We start from the raw sequence: 25,527 nt of genomic DNA, 5'->3' as shown, positions 1-25,527 counted from the left end.
CTGAATGGTTCACAAACCTACTGAAAAGGTTTTTAGAAGGGAACTACAACTGAGTCTTTCAAATCATTTCATAAACATTTCTGTTTAATTAAGTGTTTAAAGTGTACAAAGGTTTAAGATAAAAAATTGTTTTATTTAGAGGTTTTTATTTTAATCCACCTTAACTCAAAACTTTCTCATGCACTTTTTTAGATTCCCTCATAGCACCAAACTCATTATAAAACTGGTTGTTTCTGAAATATCACATCAGTCAGGCCAACAGGATATGGCAGTTCAAGCAACAGGGTTGATAGGAGACAAAGAAAGAATTACTGAATTTACAACAATAGCTAAAAAAATTTCACCAGGAAGTGACAAACACTTACAGAATCAGGTAACACAGGTATCATTTAACAAAAACAACCAACAAATATTGATCTATAAAATAGGAAATTATATTTAAGAAATAAAGATATATACAAAAGAAACACTAGAATTCAGACTAACTTTACTGAACAATCCAGTAAATATGTAAGTGTTCTCAATCTTTAAAATACCATTTTATATTTTCATTTTAATAGTTTAGACTATAATAAATTGGTTTAAATCTTACATAAATCTTGATTCATAGAAATATATGAAATTATTTCTCCTTGGGATAATTTTCCCATTTATTTTAAAATTTCTAACCTGCAAAGAGGGTTTTACCAGTCAGCATTTCAGCAAAGATGCAGCCTGCAGCCCACATGTCAATGGCTTTAGTATAATTATTAGGAGAAAGTAAAAGACGTGGAGATCTGTACCATTTAGTAACCAATCCTTCAGAAAGATGACCCTGAAAAAGAAACAAAAATATACTTTTTACTTTAGCTGAAAAACAGTACATAAAACATGATTCATTAAAGAGCCCTTAATCTAAAAACAAACTGTAACTGTAAAATCCTTAAACAGGACTAGTGGTTTCTATGGCTATTTTCAAGGCTCTTGCACTTCTGAGGCTGTATGGAGATTAAACTCCCCCTGTAACATATCATCTATAACATGATATTCTCATGAAGTATTCTGACCAAAGAATACTATAAGAATTTAGTGTTAATTCTAGGGCACATATTCACAACAGGTTTGAGAAGAGAAGCTATTTATCACTTCAAGTCAACAATGAAGTAGGTATGCTTTAAATCAATGAGTGAAAAGTCAGGAAAGAGTACCAAAGGTGAGCTATTCATAAAGCAATGCCAACCTCCTTACTGACAACCCAGGGGATCTGGCTATACTGCACACGCCATTCCTAATCAATTTCACTACTTTTTATTTATGAAGTATTTGACAAAAACAGTTAAACATATGTTGCCTTGTTTCACTCTAAAAATAATGCTGAGAAAATATGAAGGTAGATATTAACACTCAGGTTAAGGAGTCTGCAGGTAATATAGTTTAGCTGGATGTAGAAATGGAACTCAATTTTAGATAGTGTAACTCCTAGTTCAGTGTTCTATCCACAATACTTCACTGTTATCCATAAAGATGTGGTCATCCATTTCATTTTGGTACTCAATTTTGATCCTGAAGTTTTTTTAAAGTTAAGTTATACTCAATGTGAGATGATACATGCAAATACCAAGATGTGTCTTAGATGTGTGCTATGGGAAGCCAAGCAAGCAGGCTTCCCAGGGATGGTTTATACCAAAACAGCTCCATTTTTACATTTTAAACATCACAGTGCCATATATGATTTCATTTGAAAACTAAAAAACTAAAACTAAAGAGTTCAGCTCAAAAAATATCATTAATTTCCTATACAAAAGCAAATTTTATTTAAGGCAAAGTTACCATGAATTCTTCTGCCTATTCTTATTGCCTACTTTATGTTTGTGCAAATTTAGATTTCAAACTAAGTTTGCTAAACAAAGCATAACAGAAGAGTATATCCAAACAAACAAAAAAAAGTAAAAATTGAAACAGCAACCTTCTGCCCTAAACACATGATATATCCTACTTTTAAGTAAGAGAGAGTTTCAGTTATTACAAATAACCAGAATTTGTATTTAACTAGGATCCCGTTCCACCTTCACTTCAAACACAGGGAGACTGTGAATGGAAAAAAGGTAGTATGCAAAGTTTAATACAATTAACTACAAATTCTGCCACAACACACAAAGGAAATTACAAGCACCTGTTTCTGATGATGTGTATCAATTTAGAGGTCTGCCTCAACTGACTTTCCACGTACCTTATGGGAATAATGGGGATCCATGATCCGTGCAAGACCAAAGTCACCTATCTTCAGCACCAAGTCTTCAGTATTAATGAAAAGATTAGCTGGTTTGAGATCTCTGTGCAGCACGTTTGCTGAGTGAATGTATTTGAGCCCACGCAGCAGCTGATACATGAAAAGCCTGGCGTGCTCTTCCAGTAAAGGGCCCTGCTCCAGCACATTAGCCAAGTCTGTCTCCATGTATTCCTGAACAATGTAAACACTGCTCAGTTCGGTAAGAGAGCCCACGTCATCTGTTAACTGGCTTCCACTAGGACCAAGAATTTCAAACACCTTCACAATGTTATCGTGGTCAAGTCTTCTAATAATTTTGATTTCGCGTAGAGCATGTTTGACACTCTGGGGATCAGTAAGGACAATTTTCTTGATGGCTACTCTTTTGTCACAGTCATTGTCTACAGCAGAAAAAACCAAGCCATTGCCTCCACAACCCAATGGTTTTAAGTCCATATACCTAGAGCCCAGATCAAAACCATGAATGTTCATGAGACTTTCAAATTTCTCTGCCATTTTTAAACCCTTACTATTGGCTTTTCCTTTCAAATTGTTGAACTTGTGTGAACAAGGAAGAAAACTGGCATCAAAAGGAAAGATCTTTTAAAAAGGGAGAAAAAAATAATTCTGCGTCCACAGCAAGATGGTTTCTTGATGCTCATTGCATATGCCAACCAGGCCTGTTGAGTTCCCCTTAGATTTAAAGCTCAAAAAGCTCTACTCATACTGAGAATTAAAAAGATTGCAGTACTCATAGTTCAAGAAAGGGACAGCAACTCTGCAGACATTTAAAGAAAACACTCAAGAAACTCAAACGGAATGAAATGACATACTATGCACTCAGATTTACTGTGCTGAAGGATTTAACATTTAACAAAAATGTGAATAAATATGCACACAACAGGCTTCTATGAACATTCTCCTCACAGTGCAGATACATTCAGTGTTGGACTGGTCCTGAGCAGCATCATTCTAAGGTGCTGGTAAGCGCTATTTCCGTTTTGCTTCTTTTCTTCCTCTGTTGCTGTATATTTCAACAGGAAGCCCTGGCGGCTGTTGGTTAACAGAAGATGTCTTTTGTTAGTGATCAGGTGGCTCCAGCTCACCACAATCACAATCAAAGCTACCGTCCATCTTACTCTGATACAACCTGGAGGATGAGAAAAAAGAAGGAAAAGAGTCACCACTGCAGGAAATGCTCTTTTAATCAACTTTATAAAATGACACAAACTGGGCATTTAGCTATAAGCTACCACTGGTGGTGTATTAAACTTACATACGTCACTAAATGGAAAGCTTACCCTCAATCAAAAATAGCTACCTATGTTGTAAGCAATTCACATGTGTTGACTCAGGCTCCAGACCTCACCATACTAGATTCTTTGTATTATCCAGGTCATTAGGCTGTATAATTCCTTAAATGCCAATGAGCAAAGGAAAAGTTCATAATATTTTTACAGAATTCTTTAGAATTTTTCAGTAAAGCATTTGCAACATTTTTCTAAAAATACATACATAATAACTTAAAGTGTTAGTTCATTAAAGGGCATGTTTCTTTATTAACTCCGCTTGACAGAGTTAATGCCTGACAATACCTAATGAACAAAAATGTAGCAGTACAAATAAGAAATTTGCCAAATATGCTCTTAAACTTACAAGGTGAACTCACTTACAAAGGGGTGAACTTAAACAGTGAATGAACCTATGAATAAAGCCTATGAAATGTTTAACTTCACTGATGATCAAAAATATCAAATTACTTCATGAAGATGATATTTCAGATTGGAAAAATAGTTTGAATGAACTGTCTCAACTGCAAATATCAAGTCTGGAGAGGAATGTGGAGAAACAGGAACTTTCCTACAAAAATGGTGAGAGTTTACAAGGGACAGTTAGGGAGTTTGGGATTAATATGTATACAAAATGTTATAATTAAAATGGATAACCAACAAGGACCCACTGTACAGCACAGAGAACTCAGCTCAACATTATGTGGCAGCCAGGATAGGAGGGGAGAGTTTAGGGGAGAATGGATACATGTACATGTATGGCTGAGTCCCTTTGCTGTCTACCTTAAACTATCACATCGTTATTAATCAGTTATACTCCAATTTAAAATAAAAAGTTAATAAAAAATTAAACAAAATAAAGTTATCATAAAATATTGGGAAAGAGTAAGAACATCAAAAAACAATTTGGCATTAAGTAGATACATAAGTAAATAAATAAATATCATACCTATGACTTGGCAATTTTTCTTCAAGGAAAATTCCCTAGAGAAGTGCTTGCAAATGGATATACAGATGTTCATTTTTTTTTTTTTTTTTTTTTTGGAATAGCAAAATAACAAAAACAGCCTAAACTTTCAACAATAAGAATAAATGAGTTATAGTCATACAGTGAACTACTATATAATAGTAAAAATGAAGATGGCAGAAATCATCAAATATACACTAAATTTAAAAAGCAAACTGCATACAGAAATATGCATGCTGCAACTAGTTATAGCAGGTGGATAAACATGCAAAATAAAGCTATTTTAAGGTACATTCAGATGTAGCAAAAGTATAAAAACATAAGATTGATGAATAACAAATTAAAGATAATAATCACCTTAGGAATGAAGGAAGAAACAAGAATGGGGTGGGGGGATTACACAGCATGCTTCAACCAATCTTTAATGTGTTATTTTTTAAAAAACAACTGAAGTATGACAAATTATTAGAATGTTATAGAGTTAGGTAGAATGTAAATGAAGAGTTCATATTATAGGCGGAAACGTAGGCAGACAAAAAAGCAAAACAGATATTAGATGGCAATAAGTGGTATGGAAAAATAAAATAGAAAAAAGAGACAAAGAGGGTAGTGAGGAAATGTCTCTCTGATAAGGTGTTACTGGAGCAAAGCTCTAAGGGAGGAAGTAAAGAGGTGGGTGGGCCTTAAGGATGTTATGTGGAAGTAATTGTTATAGACAGAGGGGGCTCCAATATAAAATAAAAAGTTTTAAAAAATCAAAATAAAATAAATTTATCATAAAATATTGGAAAAAAGTAAAAACATCAAAAAGCTATTAGGCACAAATAAATACACTAAGATGAGCATTTGTTTCATGTTCCAGAAGCAACTAGGAGACCAATGCAGTAGCTCATTTAAACGTATTAATACACGCCTATAAGCATGTAATACAGCCTAGACCTTTAAATGGAAAGGCTTCCTGTTGCTGACTTTTTACCTTAAAGCTAGTATAGGTGCATATACAATGCTATTTTCCCAATGATTCTGAAAGGACTGGAAATAGGACAGCTGCAATAATCCTTGGTTCAAAGAGCTAATTATAATTATTTAAAGGCAGGAGAAACTTTATCAGTGAATGAAATAAAGCTGTCCATTCTGAACCTGAAGACATGACAACTTGCAATCACCTTCAGGTGTGGCTTAAGAACTGCTAGGACCAAACACATCAGCTATTTCACAGTGGTGAAGCTTCTATACAACAGAGGAATCTACCGTATTTCCCTGTCTGCTTCATTCATATTTCTATATACTTCACATGTGAAAATATATGATCCTGAAAAATAAGGTAACAGCATATGCTTCAATCTGAGCAAATCTTCAATTCTGAGAGATCCATAAATAACGAAAAATAACTGTGTGAGAGAGAAACTGATAATACGAATAACTCAGAAACTAAGTAGATAAATGATCCCTCTTGCCCTGATGTAGACAATTCCTTAAAGCTCAGTCAAGTTTTAAGTTTTTGATAAATGTACATTTTTATGTCTGTTTAACAGACTTGACATAATACTAAAACCTCTAAGTACTCTCATAAGCTTCTAGTTCACTAACACAGCAATCAGAGACAAGCAGAAATAACGCTTCGCTAAAACACCACCACTCTCATTCACGAGAAAAGTATCACAGTAGAAACTCCATTCAGAGGATGAATTGAAGACTCAAGACCTCCATCCATATCGGCCCCCTTTCAATCTCAGTGAGATCAAGAAGCATTACAGACCAGAAACAAATGTAAGGATGAGAATGCCCTTTCGGAAATCTCAAAGACACTGGTCATCATTTACAGGGGTAAAGAATGGGTAAAAATTCATTTCAGGGAAGGTAAGAGCTTGTGCCTAGGCTGAGAGCTACAGAGTTCTCATTACAGACTCAGATGATGCCTATACTGAAAGCCTTGAGCAAACTTGACAGAAATATGAGACCACAATCTAAAGAAAGAATGTAATATATATCAACTAAACTGTAATTCCACCAGACAGTGAGGACTGTACCAATAAAAAAAACTGGGATGGGGGAGTGGCGGAGGAAGGGTTGGGAGTGCTTGCCTGTATAGTCGCCTCACTGCTCTGTGAGTAGTAGTCTTCAAAGTCCTTCAATATCTGTTAGACCAAAAGCTTTTTAGCACCTTTTCATCCAGGAGCTTGAAAAGTAAGCCCACCTTAATCAGTAAGTTAGAGGTAATGCCGTATCTCTGTATGATAAAGTGGATCTAGTAAATGCTTCCAATTCAGTCCCCTCCATTCAGCAAATATTTGCTAATTGTGTTACGTACTTGTCAGCATCCTAAGCACTGCAGATAAAATGGTAAGTAAGAATAGGCTTGACCCCTGCCCTCATGAAGTTTATAGTACAGCTGGAAACAAACAACAATAGGAAAAAAGGGAATGCAGAAGAGAAAAAGCAGTACAGGATGCTGTGAGAGCCTAGACACTGGGTGATCTGACCTAGTTAGAGCAGTCAGGATATGTGCCCCTGGAAGCCATAAAAAGCCAAAGGCCTCCCATGCTCCTCCTTAGTGACCATGAAAACAGCTTCTTCCTTATCACTATGACCCTTACAGCAGTTACATTTCAAATCCTGATCTTGTCCAATCACCTCCATCTTTCACATCCACCAGGCAGTCATCGGGCATGCAACTGCAACTAAACTGGATCAGCAGATTACTGGTCAGTGCATCCTCCATCCACCTCAACAACCTCTAGAAATGTCTCATTTATACCATTTTCTCCACCATCTATCATGTTTAACTTCATAAAAGCAAAGTTCAAGGCTCAGACTCAAGATCTGCAGTTCTCCTTCCTTTTGCACTTTCTACACACTTCAAGGGAGGAAAGGGAAAACCAAGCCAAGACAGTAACTTTAAAATGACCCTTCCCACCAACCTTTTTAATTTCTATGTCTCCAAATGTTTCCCATTCCTACTAATCTGAGTGCTAATACTGTGTTGCTTGGAGAGAGATCATTGGTTAAGTTTTAATTAGCTAAGTTGATGTTGCTTTGTTTTTAACAATTTGGTAAATAAAAATGAAGGGCAGAGAATGATTTTTAAGAATAAAGTTGGCTCTTTGGTCTTCTTTTAGTGATTCACCATAACATGGAAGTAAAAGCTCTCTGAGTAGCCAGGCTAAAAGCTCTCTGAGTAGCCAGGCTGAGTACCAGCTTCCAACATTTACAAGATAGTTCCCTGAAACTACATTAGCCACAAATGTTGCCTCGAGCTTTTTCTTCCCTGAATTGCCTCCTGCTTTCTGTCACTTAGCTCACTCCATCACCAAGAGAAATGCAGGTACTCTGAGTCAGGCCTAAGTGTATGAAGTCATAAAACACAAAAGAAAGAAATAAAAAAGATGGTAGAATAACTTCACTCTGCTTTCATGCATTGGAGAAGGAAATGGCAACCCACTCCAGTGTTCTTGCCTGGAGAATCCCAGGGATGGGGGGAGCCTGGTGGGCTGCCGTCTATGGGGTCGCACAGAGTTGAACACAACTGAAGTGACTTAGCAGCAGCAGCAGCAGCCTCATTTCCACGTTCTACAGAAATTCGATTTTCTTTCCCTTCTTATCCATGAACAACTTGGTCAGTGTCAGCAAGTACAAGTTTGAGGTGAGGGCCTTAAATATAAAGGTTACTTGCCTGATATTCTCTTCCATCTTCTATTCTGCTGCTTCTCAGGTTAAATGCTGACTTGGGTCATCTGGCCTGATCACACTCACTCACTCACTTACCCCCACCGCTCACCAGCTCTTGCCTATTTAGCTCTTCTCCAGGGTCAACCGAGTAACCTGAGTTAACTGGCATTAAGTCAGCCTCACATCTCAGCCAAAGCTCAGTTACTCTTTTGGAGAGAAGGGAAAGGTTGAGCTCTACTTACATTCACCTAGGACTGTTTCCTAACCCTGGCACAGAGAGAGGTTGTTATAGCAAATTCACCCTTCCCTAAGATCATGTTCTCAAGCTCTCATCAAAGCTACTAAGCTCCTAGGGCAGAGAAAGCCAAAGACTACAGCTTAACTGCTTGCTTACACACATTCCTGACAAAGCTCTTACTCCTAATGCAGGGTAGCCCTCAGTTATCAGGGACCCCTCTCAGGATGTGCGCCTCAAGGAGGTCCAAAGTGCAAACCAGTGTCAGTGAATCATCTCAGGAACTCGGTGTGAGAGGAAGGACCTTAACACTTAAGCATCAAAGCCTAAGGGGCTTTTGCCTGCTATAGTAACTACCATTAGCTACAGAGACAGACTTTCAAAGATGGATGCTTACATGGCTTCTAACAAAGTAACCAGTTTTTTAAAAACTTCTCTTCTAGTCCTAACTTCTGTTCTTAAATTGTCTGAACCTTTGCCTAAATGCATTTTAACATTAGGCACTTCAACCATTTAAAAGGCCATTATAAGATAAACGTCATATGTTTATTTTGATGCTCATATCTAGTTGCTATTTACTCTAGGTACTCACATTGGAATATCAGAACTTTACAGATTAGATAAACTAGTCACACGATCTCTAAAGTGAAAGTGAAGTCGCTCAGTCGTGTCCGACTCTTAGCGACCCCATGGACTGCAGCCCACCAAGCTCCTCCGTCCATGGGATTTTCCAGGGAAGAGTACTGGAGTGGGGTGCCATTGCCTTCTTCGTTAACAGCGGCTAGGCATACCCTTCCAATTCTAAAAGTCTATGACCTATGAAAGCACAGTACAAGTTTTCTAACCTGACTAGGTTTTGCTCCCACTTAATATATTAGGACGCCCAGAATGGTGGAACTGTGATTGAAATTGCTATAAAATTAACATTAAACATTTAACATAAAACATTAAACACAATCCCATCTACAAATTTATGGCTGGAAAATTTAAAATAATTATAATAACCCTTCAACCCCTTCCTATCTTCCTCCTGCCAGAGCCGTCATTTCTAAGACTCTTCTCCTAACCAATGGCAAGGAAACACTGGGGCAAATATATAAGCAGAAGACACTTGGGCAGCCTTCTTCTTCACGTACCTTTGGAAATCTAATGATTCCAACCAAACAAAAATGAATACAAATTTCTATAGTAGTCGAGAGACAGCTTATACAGTGTTACAGTAACAAATAACCCCCAAACCTCAGTGAGTAAAAAGACCTTTTAAATCTGGCTCATGCAACAAGTGAAACAGCTGTTATCCAAACTCCTGAAGGAGCTATACCACCTCTATCACAGCCAGTCAATGTGCCAGAGGGAAAGAAATGAGAATATCTCACTGATATGTAACGTCGTGCGTGCTCAGTCATGTCCAACTGCTCACAACTCCATGGACTGTAGCCCGCCAGGCTCTTCTGTCTTAAGGATTATCCTGGCAAGAACACTGAAGTGGGCTGCCATGTCCTCCAGGGGATCTTCCTGACCCAGGGATGGAACCCGCATTTCCTGTACTGGGAGGCAGGATCTTTACCACTGATCCACCTGGGCTGCCCCACTGATTCGTAAACCTTCATCCAACAAATCATATACTTCATTTCTACTCATATTTTACTGACCAAAGCAGGTCACACGGTGACACCAACTTCAACGCAGTAGGGAAATGCCATCCCAAAATGGCCCAGAAGCAGTTTTTAAGAGCTTTCACTGTTTGTTTCAATTCTTCCATCCATCCACTACATTTTTATTCAACAAAACCTTCAGTGCTTATCAAATGCCAGGCACTGTCTTAGGCATTAAGGTATAGAAGGGATCAAAATAGTTTAAAAAAAAAAAAAAAAGCCTCATGGAGCACGTACTCCTAGAGCATTGTATTCCACTGCAGTAGATTCCATTGTAGTAGACTTCTCTCTGTCCACTAGGCTTGCTTTCTCTTTTCTATAGCATTTTCCTCCCTTTGTCTTTTGCCATCCATCCCCAATCTCATTTAACCTACCCTCTAATCTTCAAATCCTCTAATCTTCATTTTCTAGGGCACCACTCCCTTCCCCCTTGCTGCAGTTCTATTTTTAAAGGTTTGGGACTAAGTACCTTTACTGACATTTTCTGAGCATAGTTCCTAATGGTAGGCACCTTAGACACTATTGAATTTAAGAATTAATGTAAATAACATATTCTACTTGGTAGGAGAAAGCTTTGGAGAACACAAGCTCTACCCTCAATTTTTTCAGAATTTGATCACATTCTGACCTACCATGTGGGAACATCAGTGATGACTCCAGATATGGTGCTTTCCTTTCCAGGCATTAGCCCAGGAGCCTCACCCTATGGTGAACATATAGGTCTGCCAACACACGAAGAAAGCAACTGATTTCCACCCAGTTGGACTGGAGAAACGGAAAAACGTTAGCTCTGTTATAGCTCCTAGTTTGTTTTGCTGAGGTAGTGGAGAGGGACTGCACCACTGAAGCAGTGCCCTATATAACCAGATGAGCAGGACTCTGTAAAAAGTCCTGCTAGCCTAGCAGGTAGGTATTGTGAAGATACGGAAGATCATGCCAGCGCTCTCTGATTGTACTGTCCTTTATCCCCGTTAGGAGAATCTGAAAGCACCACAGCTTTCCACACTGGCATCAAATACAACAGCTGTCACCTCTGAGCTAACCCTGGTGAGGGTCTGAAGACGGTCCCACTGCGCAAGGCCACAGAAAACATGTCTGGACCCCCACCAAATGGAGACAATCACACGCTTACTTAAGAGTGTGCCCAATTTTTTAAAAAAATTATTCAGAATGGCATATAGCTTTTCTGGAATATCTTTTCTCCTTTGTTTCTCATTTTCTCCAAACCTAAACAAGAAAGCTTGTAAGATAGAAAATAGTGTAAGTAGGAACTTCCCTGATGGTCGAGTGGTTAAGCATCCACCTTCCAATGCAGGGGACACAGGTTTAATCCCTGGTCCCAGAAGATTCCACATGCTATGGAGCAATGAAGCCCAGGCATCATAACGATTGAGCCTGAGTTCTAGAGACCGTGAGCCGCAACGAAGACCCTGTGTGATGCAACTAAGACCTGATGCGGCCAAATTTAAAAAAAAAAAAAAAAAAAATATATATATATATATATATATATATATCTATATATCGTAAGTCTCTTATCAGAGTCACATGACAGTTTGATACTGCTGAAAACTTCTCATCTGATGTCACCAACCCCATATTAAAAACAAAGAAACACGAACTAAAGTGATCTGAAATTTAGTCCAGGATCTGTGGCGAAACTAGCTTTGTAAACAAAGCCTCTCATATTACTATGTCTCAGTTCCTCATCAGGAAAATGATGTAGCTAAAGTCCATGATTTCTACAATCTCTCCCAGCTCCAAAATATTTTAAGTTTAGTGAAAGACTCAGGATTTCCAATTCTGATTAAAATGCAGAAAGTTGCAAGACACCATTACTCTCTCCCAATAAACCATGATAAACTGAATAAGCTGCTGCTGCTGCTGCTAAGTCGCTTCAGTTGTGTCCGACTCTGTGCGACCCCATAGACGGGATCTCACCAGGCTCCCCCGTCCCTGGGATTCTCCAGGCAAGAACACGGGAGTGGGTTGCCATTTCCTTCTCCAACACATGAAAGTGAAAAGTGAAAGTGAAGTCGCTCAGTCGTGTCCGACTCTTAGCTACAGAACTGTAATTAAGAAATACACCTGAAAGCTAAGGATGCAAAGAACTCTAAACTCTAGAAAATATCAAGTCCTTCCTAACACAAGAGACCATGGTTATTCTCATTTCTCATAAAGTTGCAAGAGAACAAGATATTTTCCACTAACAGGACGAAGAAGAAACCAGTCAAATTTATAAACAATGATATTTGCCGCATGCGGGTTCAGGTAACAGATTAGAATTCAGAGGAAGCCCAGTTACAAGCCCTACCTGCCAATCCTTCCCCGTGGGTCTTCACTGAGAGTACAAGTCTGAAGCCAAGTCAGAAAAGCTGAGAGAAAACCTCATGAAGTATATGGGCATCCATTTTGTCCAAGACAGATGCCCCTCTCAAGGTGGAGGTCAAGACAGGAAGCATGAGATAAATCCCTCAAAGGCACTCTTGAGTATAAGGCAAATATTCTTCCTAAGAAAATGGGCAAAAACCTGATGTAAAGAAAACCAGAGGTGGTACTAGAAATCAAAGAAAATGTCCAAGCAATTCAAAGAGCCAGCAGCAAGGCTGAAAAGTAGTTCAGAAAGCTGACATGATTTACAAAGCTGACAGGGCAGAAGTATGTGATGAGACAATGGGCAAAAACTTCCCCAAACTGATAAAGACATCAACTCACAGACCTGGAAGGTCAATGAACTGCAAGCAGGATAAATACAAAGAAAAATCTAGGCACATGATAAACTGTTGAAAGTTAGAGAGCGGGAAGGTAAAGAGCAACTCTTAAAAGCAACTATGAAAGAGAAAAAAGTATATACTCGGGAAAAACAATAGGAACAAAGGCAGACAAACACAAAAGCTAAAGACAACAGAACATCATCTCTCAAGCGTCAAAAGAAACGACCAGCCCAGAAGTCTACATCGAGGGAAACATACTTCAAAAAGGACAAAACAAAAACATTTTCAAGGAGAAAAAAATGAAAAGAATTTGTCCAACAGATTCCCATTACAAGAAATGCTAAAAGAAGTTTGTTATCATGAAGATGAACCAAATGAAGATCTGCAGAAAGCATAAATAATTGGAAAAAGCAAAAAGCCTTAAAAAAAAAAAATCCAATCCACACGTTTAAATGCCTTTAAGAGACTATTGATTGTTTAAAGCAAAAGTAGTAATGTATTGGGGTTACAGCATATGTAGAAGTAAAACATAAGAGCACAGTGTGTTTCAAGAGGGTAACCTGAATCATGCGGTCTTAAGGTTTGCAGTGTTAGTGAAGTAGTTTATACTGTTTAAAATAGACTGTGAAAATAAACTGTGAAAAATAGACTGAAAAAAATAAAAAGGCTCAGGGCTCATCCTGAAACATCTTCTCCCTTTTTGGTCATCTGTCGTTGCTGTATGTGCTGTTTTAGTCCAGAGTCGTGTTCGACTCCTTTGCGACCCCATGGACTGTAGCCTGCCAGGCTCCTCTGTCCATGGAATTTTCCACGCAAGAATACTGGACTGGGTTGCCACTTCCTTCTGCAGGGGACCTTCATGACCCAGGGATCGAATCCACATCTCATGTATTTCCTGCATTGGCAGGTGTATTCTTTACCACTTAGCCACCTGGGAAGTTCCTTTTTGGTCATTATGTTTACTTAATAATATCCCATCAAGGGGAGTGAAGGGAAAGAAAGAGAGAAAACTAAATAAATCACCAATTGTAAGTAATGATTCATTTTGCTAGGCAGTTTTTGTGTAATTTTTACATCAATAATAATACAAACTAATACATTAGCATTTAAATACCACAGATTCACTGACACTTTCAAAGAAGATAAAAATTTACCATGTTACTCAAGACAAAGACACATATTTTATTATTTTTCCCACATATTTTAATTGAAATAATTTTGAGAGGCTCTACTTTATAACTTAAAAGTATACAGTTTTTAAGAATTTAAGAACTACATTATGGAATACAGTTCAAAAAGTTTTAACTTGAGGATATAAATAACATTATCTGGTACATATTTATCTTACATTATCAGCTTTTATAAAAGCAATTAATGAAAAAATTTGTATTATAAAGGAAGTCACAGCACTGAACATGAGAATAGATTTTTTTTAATATAGAACAACAGAAAGCCTAAGAATGTATTATGTATGAAGCATACTACTCTTACACTAAATCCTCCTAACTACACTGCAAAATGGGTCCTGAGATTTTTAGAGAATTTAAATAATGCATTAAAAGTCACACACACTGAGAGCCAGAATTTGAACCTCAGGTTTCAGTCCAAAGCCCACGATCTTCTTTCTAATAGTAATGTATTGACAAGTACACTGTAGCTTTCTTCCCAACCCTAGTGTTTCTTATAGACAGGACATTCTTCCGCATAACCAGAATACAATCATCAAAATCAGAAAATTGACACTGGCATAGTATTACCACCTAATACCCAGATCCCATTTAAGTTTTTGCAACTGTACCAATAATGTACAGAGAGCTAAAAAACTCAGTTCAGAATCATGTTACAATGACTACAATGCAATCTTTAACATACTTTTCCCTTCAGAAATTTAAGGGAGCCAAACATTTTATAGGTGCACAAAAATTTACTGAGCACTTGGCATGTGTCAAGCAGTGTTCTATGGCACAGTGGAGAATAAGACAATTAAGGTTCTTCTGCTTCCAAACAGTTTACACTCTAATGAGAAAAGACCAACAAGTAAGTATAACTTCAGGTTTGGCCAAGTGCTCTGATGGAGTGGCTTGGAAATGGCCATCTAAAATGCTGCAACCCGAATAGTAAACGGAAGCAGCACTACTAAGAGATGGAAAAAGAGGATCCCAAACAGAGGGGAAAGAAATACAATCTAGATCAGGATGTAACTTGGAATTTTGGAGGAAAAGAAAAGAAGCCAGTGTACTGACGGTGTCCTTAGTAAAGGGAGCAGGGACTGATGCGGAAAAGAGGCACGATTCTGAATTTTATAACTAAGAAAGCTATTGAAGAATTTTAAGCAGACAACTGGCATGGTTGCATTTTCATGTTTCCAAGATAATTCTAGCTACTGGGAGGAGAATGCACTGAAGATGGTCAAGTGAAAGCAGAGACCAGTTAAAAGCTATTTCAGCAGGCCACATGAGATAACGGCGACTGAGACCAGGCTGGTAGAAATAAGGAAGAAAACGAGGACAACCCAAATATTCTGGAGACCAAGAAAACTGGCGATGGACTGGATATGGGGGATGATACAGGGAAACACAGGTTTTAAGCATAACTCCTAGGTGCCAATTACTGAGATGGGGGAGACTGGGATAACACTATAAGAGAAGGAGTTCTATTTTGGACACATTAAGTCTATTCAGGTGAGATATTTAAAGCAGAAACATACATTTGATAATTATTCACATGTAGATGGTGCTTTATTGACTATGCCAAAGCCTTTGACTGTGTGGATCACAATAAACTGTGGAAAATTCTGAAAGAGATGTGAATACCAGAACACCTGACCTGCCTCTTGAGAAACCTGTATGCAGGTCAGGAAGCAACAGTTCGAACTGGACATGGAACAACAGACTGGTTCCAAATAGGAAAAGGAGTACGTCAAGGCTGTATGTTGTCACCCTGCTTATTTAACTTATATGCAGAGTACATCATGAGAAACGCTGGACTGGAAGAAGCACAAGCTGGAATCAAGATTGCTGGGAGAAATATCAATAACCTCAGATATGCAGATGACACCACCCTTATGGCAGAAAGTGAAGAGGAACTCAAAAGCCTCTTGATGAAAGTGAAAGAGGAGAGTGAAAAAGTTGGCTGAAAGCTCAACATTCAGAAAACGAAGATCATGACATCTGGTCCCATCACTTCATGGCAAATAGATGGGGAAACAGTGGAAACAGTGTCAGACTTTATTTTTTTGGGCTCCAAAATCACTGCAGATGGTGACTGCAGCCATGAAATTAAAAGACGCTTACTCCTTGGAAGGAAAGTTATGACCAACCTAGATAGCATATTCAAAAGCAGAGACATTACTTTGCCAACAAAGGTCTGTCTAGTCAAGGCCATGGTTTTTCCAGTGGTCATGTATGGATGTGAGAGTTGGACTGTGAAGAAAGCTGAGCGCCGAAGAATTGATGCTTTTGAACTGTGGTGTTGGAGAAGACTCTTGAGAATCCCTTGGACTGCAAGGAGATCCAACCAGTCCATTCTAAAGGAGATCAGCCCTGGGTGTTCTTTGGAAGGAATGATGCTAAAGCTGAAACTCCAGTAATCTGGCCACCTTGTGTGAAGAGCTGACTCATTGGAAAAGACTCTGATGCTGGGAGGGATTGGGGGCAGGAGGAGAAGGGGACGACAGAGGATGAGATGGTTGGATGGCATCACCGACTCAGTTGACATGGGTTTGGGTAGACTCCGGGAGTTGGTGATGGACAGGGAGGCCTGGCGTGCTGCAATTCATGGGGTCGCAAAGAACACACGACTGATCGACCAAAATGAACTGAGATAGTATTTTAAAAACTAAATTGAATGAGACTATCTATGGACAGAACTAAGAGAAGAGGAAGAAAGTCCAGTACCAACCTCTGTGTGCTTAGTCGCTCAGTCGTGTCCAACTCTTTGCAACCCCAAAGACTGAAGCCCATCAGGCTCTTCTGCCCATGGGGTTTCTCCAGACAAGAATACTGGAGTGGTTTGCCATGCCCTCCTCCAGGGGGATCTTCCCAACCCAGGAATCGAAGCTAGGTTTCCTACACTGCAGGTGGATTCTTTACCAGCTGAGCTACCAGGGAAGCCCAGATCAACCTCTGGGATATGCCAATATTTAGAGGCAGGAGAGGAGTGAGAAGCCTGTTAATGTATGACAAGGTGTGAAGTAGGAGGAAAACAAAAATATGTGTCCCATAAACTAAGAGAAGCAGGTGAATAGGCAGGAAACTGTTAACAATACTAAATGCTGCTATAAGATCCTTTAAGATGGATTTGGTAAATGGTATCACTGGTAACCTTGACTTAGAGTACTTTCAGTGGTGAGATGGTGACACAAGTCTGGAGTTGAAGAACAAAGCAAAGTGGAACAAGAACACAAAGACAGTTCTTGAAAATATGCTTGAAAATAGAGTGGAGAAATGAGGCAATAGCTAGAAGAGAAAAATGTGGAATCAGGAGAGGGTTTGTAAGAGATTTCTACTCTATATCTACACTGTCCAGTACAAAAGCCAATAGCTACACATGGATACCAAGCAAGTAAAATGTAATTAGCATGACTAAGGAACTGATAATTTTTGTTTAAATAGCCAAATGTGGCTAGTGGCTACTGTATAGCTCTATAGCACATCTGCATATCAATTAGGATAGTGGGTTCGATCCCTAGGTCAAGAAGATCCCCAGAGAAAGGAATGGCTATCCACTGCAGTAGTCTTGCCTAGATAATTCCAAGAACAGAGGAGCCTGGAGAGCTACAGCCCATGGGGTTGCAAAGAGTTGGATTGGTACTTTTACTTTTCACTTTTTCAAAGACAGTCCAATAGAAGGGGCAAAATTCGTGAGGCAGGCAAGAGACGAGTCCTTAAGAAGTTAAGAGAGCAGAACTCCCCTGGTGGTCCAGTGGTTAAGCCTTCACTTTCTAATGCAGGGGGTGATGCTTCGATCCCTGGTCAGGGAGCTATGATCCCACATACCTCTTGGCCAGAAAACCAAAAGGTGAAACAGAAGCAATATTGTAACAAGTTCAATAAAGACTTTAAAAATGGTTCACATCAAAAAAATCTTAAAAAAAAAAAAAAAAAAAGATCAAGAGAAGGAATTCAGAGCACAAGTGGAGGAATGTACTAGGGATATACATGAATGAAGCAAGGCAAGAAGTCATGTAATTGGTGGGAACCAACAAGATTTAAAATCAGAATCTTAAACATAAACTAAATACAGGCTGTAAGAAGCTGACAACAAGGGAAAGGGAAGGTAATTCAAATTTACTGAGCGTCCATTAAGTGCCAGGCATTTTCTAAGTGGGGATTCCTTGGTGGCTCAGCAGTAAAGAATCACCTACAATACAAGAGAAGTGGGAGATGTGAGTCTGATCCCTGGGTCAGGAAGCTCCCCTGGAGAAGGAAATGGCAACTCACTCCAGTATTCTTGACCAGAAAATTCCAAGGACAGAGGAGAATGGAGGGCTACCAGTCTCTGGGTTCACAAAGAATCAGACATGACTGAGTACACACACACATTTTCTAAGTAAAAAACTATTTCTGTTACTCAGGACCACCACCTTTTAAGTCTCATTTTACAAACAAGAGCACTGATTCAAAAGATAAAGGAAGTTCACCAAAATCATGCAAGATTTGGACACAGGTCACTCTGACTTACTCTAGGGTTAGAATCTTCCCACTACATAAGGTGGAAGGTTAAGAACCACTCAATGTTTCTACACCTGGAAATAACACAAGAAAAGGCAGATCAATCTGGCAGCTATCGACAACTGCCAAAAAACCTGGAGATATTACGCCAGAGGCAAAAACTGTCCCCTCAATGCTATCCATAAGATAATTAAGGAACATTTACTTAACAGGTTATTTACTTTAAATATTTACGTACTTGGCCAAACCAGATCTTAGTTACAGCCTTTGGGATTTTCAGTTGTGACATGCATACTCTTAGTTGGGGTATGTGGGATCTCGTTCCCTGACTAGGGATTGAACTAAGGCCCCTGCATTGGGAGTGTGGCGTCTCAGCCACTGGACCACCAGGGAAGTCCCTAACAGTTTATTTTTAATATTTTTAAATCCAAGTGTTTGAGACAAATGGGGAAATAGATATTCTTGCAGCTTAGATTCGGAGAAGGCTACGGCACCCCACTCCAGTACTCTTGCCTGGAAAATCCCATGGATTGAGGAGCCTGGAAGGCTGCAGTCCACGGGGTTGCTGAGGGTCAGACACGACTAAGCGACTTCACTTTCACGCATTAGAGAAGGAAATGGCAACCCATTCCAGTGTTCTTGCCTGGAGAATCCCAGGGACAGGGGAGCCTGGTGGGCTGCCGTCTATGGGGTTGCACAGAGTCAGACACGACTGAAGTGACTTAGCAGTAGCAGCAGCTTAAATTATCTACACTATTGAACACAGGAGTATATCAGAAAACTGGCATTGTTTTATAATAACTACTAATACCTAGGCATTTTAGGGATGTAGGTAGTTAGAAACCTACCATCACTCCAATTTGTAAATTAGAAGAAAATTATTAAATTAAGTCTAAGTGAAGTGAAGTTGCTCAGTCCTGTCTGACTTTGTTGTGACCTCATGGACTGTTGCCTGCAAGGCTCCTCCATCCATGGGATTTTCCAAGCAAGAATACTGGAGTGGGTTGCCATTTCCTTCTCCAGGTGATCTTCCCAACCAACGGATCAAACCTGGGTTTCCCACATTGCAGGCAGACTCTTGACCATCTGAGCCATCAGGGAATCCCAAATTAAGCCTAATCAGTTATTAAATTACAGCTCAAATAATTTTAAACTTAATGTGGGCAAAGATCATCTAAATATGTGCTGTCCAATATAGTAGCCACTAACTTCATGCAGCGAAGAATAAATTAATTAGAAATACATATAATTAAAAATTCAGTTCCTCGGGTGTACTAGCCACCTGTCAAATGCTCAACTGTCATGTGGCTAGTGATTATCTCACTGGACAACACAGAGTAAAATACTAATACTTCTATCATCACAGAAAGTTCTACTGGACAGTGATTAGATTCTCAATCTTCCTTTTGATGTTTTTTAGGAGGGTCAATGGAAAGAGCAACTCAGAAGACCTGAGTTTTCCAAATCAGTCACTAACCAGCGGAGCAACTTATGTATGCATCACTTAGCAGTGTTGCCAGAAATGAACATGCCTTTGAATCACTTGAGAATCCAGTTAAACTGTAGCTTCTAAATAAGTCTTGAGATGGGGTCAGGATTCTGCATTTAATTCCCAAATGATGCTAATACTACTGGTCCAGAAATCACCCTGTACCAAGATTTTAGATCACTATGGGCCTCAGTTTCTTGAGCAGTCAAATGATGTACCTGGGGGAAGATAAAATGTCCATGACTCCTCCGTAAAAACTAACATTTTATAGTTTTATGGTTGTACAGAATTAAATGCACATAGATATCTCACATTCTGAAGAGACAGTCTCTTTCCTGAAATAAATTTTTTTCCCTATGAAAAAGACATCAAATTTAAATGAAAATGAAAATCAATGGGAAAATGTCATTTGCTACAATCTCTGTATACTTTTTCAGAAATGGATTTAAAAGGTGGACATGTTATGTAAGATAAACCTTTTAAAAAGTATCAGAGGGGATACACTACACTTTCCAAATATGCAGTTCAGAAGGAAAAAAAACACTGGTGGATTCTGCCCATGCCACTATTACTTTAAAGGAATCAGTTCCACATGAAAAGCAACTCCCAAGGGGAAAAAAAACCAGTAACTACAATAACATTTTTGTTTTTGTAAAGTCTCAATCAGGAAAATCTCCGTATCTCTAGCAGGCTATAGGGTAATGTTAAGAGTCCACAAAACAGGCTAAAGGAGCTGACAGTGGGAAGCCAACAATGCTACAAAGAATTTACTATTGAGGCATGTTCTATTTTAACAGGGGCCCTAAAGTAACACAGAATTCAAGTGGGCAATGCAAACACAGAACTGGATAGCAACAGGGAGGCTCATCATCATTTCATAATACCTCATAGAAGGAAGACAGACTAACACAACCAGTTTATAAATTCTGAATTAAGCATGAAAGGTAATTACCTACATTCTTAAAACACAAACACACACTGGAAATACACGTTCAACCTCTAAAAGGCTTTTGAAAGTCTTTAATACTTTCTATTTGTATTTTTATATTTACTTTAGTAGGAAGTATATTTTAAAGTTTGAACTAAACTTTATTAGTTCCCCTATATAAATCATGCAATGTACTTCCATAATCTCTTCGAAGATTTAATTCACATTAATACACTTTACTGCCCACAAAACCATTCAAATAAATCACCGAGAAGATAAATAGTATACACAAAGAAAAATATGAGAATGGTGAGTTTTTCTTCTCACTTTTAAAACACATTGTTATTCTCAATCCCCTTTTTTCTCAATCTTATTTTAGGCCAACCTGCTAAACAATGGCTTTCGACAATCAAAATATTTTATTACCAAATTTCAATGTAAATCTTAAATTTGGAACTATACAATCAGCTTATCTAAGAAAAGGACTGATGAAAAAATAGCACCTATAACAATACCTAGTTTAACTTTTAAATTAAATTATTATATATTATAGTCTATTACATTAATATAGATTAGAAAAAAGGAGAAAGCACTATATATAATTCCACCAGAGTGAAATGCTCATGTTCAGAGCTTTATCTGATTAAACACTGCTGTAGTTTTACAACACAAACTAATTTCTAGATAGTACAAAGTTAACTTTTACATTGCCAATGAAAACAAAAAGGTTAATTTCTATCTATACCATAAAAGTACTATCTGTAAAAAAATCCGTAAGAAACCTCTCTCATCAATAGCCAAGGAACTGCTGTGGCATTGGCCAAAAAGTTCCCTCCGGTTTTCACCTAACATTTTACAGGAAAACCCAAATGTACTTTTTGGCCAACCCATAGGATCAAATATTTCATTGCCCCAACTGACTAGCAATTAATTTTACCTTTCTTTTCAACAAATGTTACCAAATTCCACCTGCAGGATATAAGATATCCCTTTAAAATGCAATTTCAGAAGCCATTACTTTTTTAGAGAATCTGTGGCTCCTCTGTGTGAGAGAGAATTATAATGTAGACAGGAGCATTTTAGCCTATCATTAAAAAAAAAAATACAGTGTATAAAAAAAAGGGCCACGTAGCAGTCCGTGGGCAGGATGAGTCATCATCCAACTCAAAACTTGCAGCACTTGGAAGCTTCCTCCTACCCGACCCCATCCCCTTCAGCAATGTACCCTGAGTCAGCAAACCTTACTATTTTCTCAGTTATGAATTCTCACGATGTTTAAACGAACTTATGCAAAATGCTGCAACACTTTTAGTACTAACATTTGTCATTAGAACATGTACTTTTTCTATCGCAAAATTAACTGATCTTCAAATCAATCTTCTCTGGATTCTTTCTTAATCACACAAAGTAGCAAACATTTTAAATCCTCTTTTGCAAATAACTGAACTACAAAATATGGTCATAAAGGTTTTTATAAATAATCCTCCATTTCCCAGAGCTCTTTTTCTAACAGTAATTCTTAGGTGATTAAAACACCTCCTGCTCAAATATGGTATATTTGCTAGACGACTGCAATTCTTGAATTCAGGACACCAATAAGCAATTTTACAAGTTTCACAAGGCAATTCTTACTCAGTAATGTAGCACATATATGTGAAAGGACTCTCTGCTCCTTGGCACATAGCAAGCCCTTCCTAAACATGTCTGAACAACTACCCATTCAAGAAATGTAAAGTCTCTGCCACCGATTACCAAGCATATTTCAAACATAAATATCTGACATTCTAAGAAGAAACTCTAGAGGCAATTTCCTTTCAGGGCTCAGTCCTGTTTGATCCCTTCAATCTTCTAATTAGACTACTCTTTCCATTTCAGTTCCCCAACGTTCAAGAGAGAGGATGCGTCCAATCAGAGCTTTAAAAAATAACAAGGCTAGACGACTCAAACAATCGGAAAAGTACTCTGAAGCTGTTATCGCTCTATTTTGTCCCCTGTTAATTTTTCTTTCCTTTGATAAATCATCTTGTATCTGTTAAAAAAAAAAAAAAAACTCAGACTGACTTTGGAGGGCATTTTTAGCGATGAAGGAAAAGAGCACCAATTGTGCTGCAAATGCAGTACCTCACTTTAGTGGACCTTTCCCAATGAGCGAGCAAAGGTAGAAATAAAAAGGAAAGGAATCGAAAAGATCCTGCTTCGGAACGCTCCCACCTAACACCTGAACCAGTCTTACCAATCAAGGAACAAAAAGCGGCCAAAAAAATCCTTACTTTTCAACGAACCTCACCAAGTCAGAGAAAAATGCACCGAGAAGCGAGGAAGCTCTTTTTCAGTGAACCGACAAAACAAGTTTTCATTTGGGGACTTTCAAGGACCACCACCGCTGCGCGTCCCGAACGCAGCTCAGACAAGGCTGTAGTAAAGGGAGGAGGAAGAAATTAGGAATTCCGATTTGGAGGAGTTTTTCTGTACTTCCTTAGCGGCCAGATTCAACTCGGGCAGAGGACTTCGGGGCTCCGCGCCGAGTCGAGTGACCGGCGCGCTACGCAATGTGCCGAGTGCAATGGGAGACTTTGCCCGGCCGGAGTCAGCTGAGGCCGAGTCACCGGAGTCGGATGGGGGAGGAGACGCGGGAGCATTTCGAAAGGCGGCGTGCCAGGAAGGCTAGACTCCGCGCCACCTCACGCGGCTGGGGCGGGTCGCCCCTCCCGGCCGCCGCCCCGCGTCAGCCCGCCGCCGGCCGGGCCGGGTTTCGAACCTGCGGAGCCAGACGTAAGCGGTCGGGAGGCAGCCGGCAAGCCGGGCCCGAGGCGGGCGCGCACTGCCGGGCCCGGCACCCCGGCCCGTGAGGGGCGTGCCGGGTGGGAGGGGCGCGCCGGCCGCTCTGCCGGCCCCACGCGGGGACCCCGGCCCGCCGCCGGCGGCCCGCGGGAGGACGCGCCGGCCAGGCCCGAGAGAGCGAGCCGGCGGGCGGGCCGAGGGCGGGCGGGAGACGGAACAAAAGCGCCTTTGTTGAGCGACGGCCGCCGGAGGGTCACACACAATGGAGGAGAGAGCCGGCTCAGCCGCCGGGCCCGCCGCGGCGCCCTCCTGAGCCGCTCCGGCAGCGCGCCCCGCACACGCACACACATATACCTACCGGACTTCTCCGACTCATCGAGGGAGTGCGGGGCCCACGGACAGCCCCCAGTGTCGGCTCAGGTCTCCGGCTGTGCTGGCGGCAGCGGCGTCTCCGAGGCTCTCGCTTTGCCGCAGTCGCCGCCATGTAACCCCGACCCGCGAGAGAGGGCGAGGAAGAGGGGGCGGAGGCTCTGCAGCCACGCCCCCGTACGTCACAGGCTCACTCCACGGGTTCCCCCGCCCCCGCCCGGCCCAGCGCGCCGGCACGCGCCGGAATTTCCAACGCCCGTGACTGGGCTCCGCGCGCCGCGGGGGCGGCAAGAGAAGCACGCGGGCTTGTCCCCAGCCTCCGGTTGGATGCGCTGGGCTGGGCTAGGGAGCTGGCAAGGAGGTGAACAGACAGGCACTCTTCGCTCTGCTACTTGACCCAGCGTTAGAGCACATAGTAGTCAAACTCTTTGTGAGCGTTTACTGCGCACCTACTACGTGCATGGGACTGGACGACCTAGAGGAACAGGACTTCCCCATCCCCTGGGAATTAGGAAGCTGGACCCGAAGATGGATGGGCTAGAAGGCAAGAGCCAAGGAACAAGGCAAACACGTTAAAGGTCAAGTGCTAAGGCAGGCTTCTAAATGAGGTTGCCACCGCTGACCTTTCAGCTAAATGAGAAGGAGCCCGTGAAACTAGAGGAGGTGGCGGGGAGGCGGGGGTGGCTGTTCCTGCGGAGGGAACAGAATGAGCAGCGACATGGAGGAGGGGAGCACCTGGCTTGTTGCAGGAACTGGGACTAAGCCAGTCTGAGGGAAGCGTAGAATTTGGACAAGAGTGTACAGTGAGATAAGTGGGAAATGTAGATTGGTACCTTCTTGGGCCCACTAGGACAAAAAAAAGCCTACTTATTTATTTATTTATTTTAGTATGGCTGATTGAATCCAGGAAGCCTTCCGGTATTTGTGTGAAATGTAGTAGGTATTCATTAAATTAGAGACTCAGGTCAACATTTTTTTCAGTGACCGAATCACCATTCCTGGTGAGAACCAAACGTTTGGCAACCAGATATCCATTATTATGCGCATCCTCAAGCTTCAAGCTGGAGGCAAATACCACTTCAAAGCTCACATACTAGCTGGAAGTTAAGTGAGTGAGATGGAGTTTGAATGGTTTATATTTTTTTTATATTTAAAATAATACCATCTGAATAACAGGTGTGAAGAGGACACAGTGAGTAGATAAAATCAAGAAAAAGGGAAGGGTTGTCCTAACCAGAGAATTTCTTATTTGTGAATGCCGCTTTTCTGCAATAAGAGCTCCTTCTCTTTGACCACTATACATCCCTGCTCTGCCTGCTGGAGCTCCTCTGAAATTCATGACACCTTTCCTCCCCCATCCATCAGTGTTTGAATCCCAGGAGGAGAGGGTTCAGTTCAGTTCAGTCGTGCCCGCCTCTGCGACCCCATGAACCGCAGCACGCCAGGCCTCCCTGTCCATCACCAACTCCTGGAGTCCACCCAAACCCATGTCCGTTGTGTCGGTGATGCCATCT

General features: G+C 40.4%; 1 protein-coding gene across 6 annotated transcripts in view; it reads right to left on the bottom strand.

Moving 5' to 3' along the window:
• Window positions 1–24,136, bottom strand: part of MAPK6 (mitogen-activated protein kinase 6) — a 34,139-nt gene extending 10,003 nt beyond the window's left edge. The window contains exons 1-3 of one of the 6 annotated variants that reach the window (XM_006065960.4): window positions 24,003–24,136; window positions 2,210–3,398; window positions 670–814 (exon numbers count right to left, since the gene is read on the bottom strand). In XM_006065960.4, coding sequence (XP_006066022.1) covers window positions 670–814; window positions 2,210–2,764 — 700 coding nt within the window. In that variant the 5' untranslated portion in view covers window positions 2,765–3,398; window positions 24,003–24,136. Of the gene's footprint in view, window positions 1–664; window positions 815–2,209; window positions 3,399–4,008; window positions 4,033–23,133; window positions 23,283–24,002 lie in introns of those variants that run through there. The other 5 variants (XM_006065962.4, XM_025295599.3, XM_006065961.4 and 2 more) reach the window with 5 other exon arrangements.
• Window positions 24,137–25,527: the final 1,391 nt, after the last annotated feature.

This window comes from Bubalus bubalis, chromosome 11, assembly GCF_019923935.1.
Source record: "Bubalus bubalis isolate 160015118507 breed Murrah chromosome 11, NDDB_SH_1, whole genome shotgun sequence".
Taxonomy (NCBI): domain Eukaryota; kingdom Metazoa; phylum Chordata; class Mammalia; order Artiodactyla; family Bovidae; genus Bubalus; species Bubalus bubalis.
This window is presented reverse-complemented; position numbering and strand designations above follow the sequence as displayed.